General features: G+C 40.2%; 1 protein-coding gene across 3 annotated transcripts in view; it reads left to right on the forward strand.

Moving 5' to 3' along the window:
- Nucleotides 1–136: 136 nt before the first annotated feature.
- Nucleotides 137–3,208, forward strand: part of zmp:0000001301 (ubiquitin carboxyl-terminal hydrolase 8) — a 5,221-nt gene continuing 2,149 nt past the window's right edge. Inside the window, exons 1-7 of one of the 3 annotated variants that reach the window (XM_014025958.1) lie at nt 140–245; nt 1,027–1,112; nt 1,184–1,271; nt 2,531–2,579; nt 2,702–2,792; nt 2,864–2,964; nt 3,039–3,123. In XM_014025958.1, the coding sequence (XP_013881412.1) occupies nt 173–245; nt 1,027–1,112; nt 1,184–1,271; nt 2,531–2,579; nt 2,702–2,792; nt 2,864–2,964; nt 3,039–3,123 (573 nt within the window). In that variant the 5' untranslated portion in view covers nt 140–172. Of the gene's footprint in view, nt 246–1,026; nt 1,272–2,530; nt 2,580–2,701; nt 2,793–2,863; nt 2,965–3,038; nt 3,124–3,208 lie in introns of all 3 variants that reach the window. The other 2 variants (XM_014025959.1, XM_014025957.1) reach the window with 2 other exon arrangements.

A 3,208-nucleotide genomic window follows, 5' to 3' on the forward strand; every position in this document is an offset into this window, starting at 1 on the left:
TTTTATTCATCACTTCCTGTGCTTTATTCATCACTTCCTGTGCTTTATTCATCACTCCCTGTGTTTTATTCATCACTTCCTGTTTGAGTTGTGTCTTTAGGAACAAGTCAAATAATTAAAATCTTTCAAATCAAATAAATTCTGTTTTTATTTCCTCCTCCAGGACATCTACATGTTCGGAGGCAAAATCACAAACGATGACGGTTCAGAGACATCGTCCAACGAAATCCATAAACTCAGCATCGGTACGTCAAAGAAGAGCTCAACCACAGCTAAAATCTGCTGCACAACAGCTGAAACTCAGCTGTTAAAACTAAACAAAGCACAAAACTAGCTATAAACTAAAAGAAGCAAAGCATTACCTAAACGCTAAATCAGCAGAATCACTTATAAATGAAGCAAAATGATAGCTAAATGCTGAAAGTAGCTAAAGATAAGCTACTGTAAAGGAAAAACTTCAAATGAACACTAAAATAGATGAAAAGTAGATAAAAGCTAAGGTAGCTAAAGAGTAGCTAAAAGGGTTGAAAGGCTAGCTACAAGTTCAAGTAGAAAAGTGTAGCCAAAAAGCAAAAGTTCACTAAAAAGTAAAAATTACAAATGGCTGACTAGAAGCTAAAAGTAGCACAATGCTAACAAAAAGTATAAAAAGTTTAAAAAAAGCTAAAGTAGTAAAAAATGCTGATTAAAAGTAGCAAAAGGCTAGCTAAAAGTAACAGAAGAAGACACGCTGAAACAGATGTAAAATAGAATAATGTTTTTGTGGGAATTGGAAATATTTAAAGTTAAGACAGAAAATATTTTTTAAAAAGTAAGTATTTTGTAAAATGTTAAAAATTATAAAAACCAAAAGTCGTAGCACCCGTCTTCTGACTGAGCTGATTGTTTTGATGTATGAACGGCTAAAACGGTACAAAGAAACGTTGTGAAAAGTAAAAAATCATGGAACCAGCAGAGCGAGTGCTGACTCAGCATTTATAACCGTGACGTAGTAAAAACAGTYTGATTTGTGTCGTGTCTCCTCAGCGAAGATGAAGTGGAAGGTTCCTCTGTATGTTGGGATTCCTCCGGCTCGTCGGCACGGCCACGCCGCCTTCATCCTGCACAGCCACGTCAGCAGAAACATCCATATCTGATCAGATTTATTGTTGTGACTGTTGTAAAAGAAAACTGTTTGTTGCAGCTCTACGTGTTCGGAGGGAAAAATGAGGAGCAGGATTTTAATGACCTGAAGGTGATGAAACTCATTAACCCTTCTGAAAGACAACCAGGTACTTTCAGCTACTATAACTCAGTGCTTTAGCTGTTTTTTATTATTAACAGAGCTTGAACCCAACAAATAGCTGGGTTAAAGATTGAGTCTAGTTATAAACCTCATTTAGTCCTGAGTATCTCCAGCCGTCTTTAGATCACGTGTTTTCAGGTTTTTGATTTTAAATCGAAAGTAATTACAAACCAACCACTGGGAGGACACGTTCTGTGGACTCCTGGTGTCTTACATCCTATTGGACGTATTACTGTCCTATCAGATTCCTGTAKGATTGCCCTGCTGGACAATCCTATCTGATCATCAGCTACCCTACCAGACTGTATTACTCCGTACTGGACTGTAAAGCAGCCCTACTAGATCACACGACAGCCCTGTTGGATCGAAAAACTGCCTTAACATCATACAACAGCCCTACTACATCTTAAAATAGATCGGATAATCCGATGGCATTTTCGAATTGTAGGACTACCCTTCATCCCTAAGTGGTTATATGATGGTCCTTTTGAATTACGACTGGCCTTTGGTCCATATAACATCCTAATGGGATCATACAATGGMCCTTTCGGATTACGATCCTTTTGAACCATGGCCTTCTGGATTGTTTGAAGGCCCTATGGGATTGTCTGTGACTCTTTGGATCGTATGATGGCCATTTTGGATTGTACAACAGCCATACAGAATTGTATGATGGTACTTTCAGATAGTATGATGGTACGAAGGTCCTATGGAATAATACGATGGCCCTTTTGAATTGTACGACTGCCTTTTTGGTTCGTATGACAGCTGTTTTGGATTGTACAAAAACCCAATGGAATTGTACCATGGTCCTCTCGGTTTGTACAAAGGCCATTAGGGGATTGTACGACAGCCCTTTCAGATAATATGATAGCCCTTTCAAATTGTACTATAGTCCTTTTGAATTGTATGATGACCCTGTCAGTTTGTACGAAGACCCTGTTGGATTGTCTGTGAATCTTTGGTTCGTATGATGGCTATTTTGGATCATACAAGAACCCTATGGGATGATGGTCCTTTTGCATTGTAAAATGGCCCTTTTCAGTTGTACTATGGTACTATGGGATTGAACAACAGCTCTTTTAGATCATACATCTCCTTCAGACTGATAATGGCCCTTTAGGATCGTTGGATCATTCCTAAAGTGACTTACTGGATTGTACCAAACCACAGTTGACCACATTTTATCTGGAACTCTGTAAACCTGTGAGTTATACCTGTTTCTGTGGGCTGATTTGTTTTCAGTGATGAAGGAGATTCTGTCAGAGTTGGGTCTGCAGGGCGTCAGCCACAGGTCAGCTGTTTCTCTGTTTCACATTCAAATTCTTAGTTTCAGCAGTTTCAGCGTAATGTCACGCTCTGCTTCAGTCTCACTTTTAAAACCTCTGGTTTCTTTCTGGTTTTAACCGCCGACAGCTTCACTCCCACCAAAGTCCCAAATGTCCGTTACGATCTGAGCGAGCCGGCTCCGTCTAACCAGCCCAGGACCACGGCAGCTGGTGTACAGGTAGAACACACACCTGGTTTGTGTGTCAGGTTCAAACACAGCTGTAGATAATCTGATGTTTCCTGCTGTAGGTGTTCGCCCACAGAGACTTCAGCATGGTGCGAGACCAGGCCATGAAAATGATCCAGACTGCCTTCAGCCTGCTGGACCAGGAGTTTCAGAAACTGGATCGGTACATGTGTGCACGTGCAGTTTTCTGCAGCTTCCTGTTCAGATTTTCTCACAGCTGTGTCGTTTGTTCTTCAGGGAGAAGTTGGAGCTTTTTAAATCTGCTGCGGCTCTGCAGAAAGACAAAGAGGCTCAGGAAGCTCAGAGACGACGACAACAAGAGGTTTCCTGCTGCTTTAATCCAAATTATGTCTGATTTTTAAATTATAATTCAATCTGTTTATTTTAACTACTTTAATCTGTTGTAC

This window comes from Austrofundulus limnaeus, unplaced genomic scaffold (genome assembly GCF_001266775.1).
Source record: "Austrofundulus limnaeus strain Quisiro unplaced genomic scaffold, Austrofundulus_limnaeus-1.0 Scaffold512, whole genome shotgun sequence".
Classification (NCBI taxonomy): domain Eukaryota; kingdom Metazoa; phylum Chordata; class Actinopteri; order Cyprinodontiformes; family Rivulidae; genus Austrofundulus; species Austrofundulus limnaeus.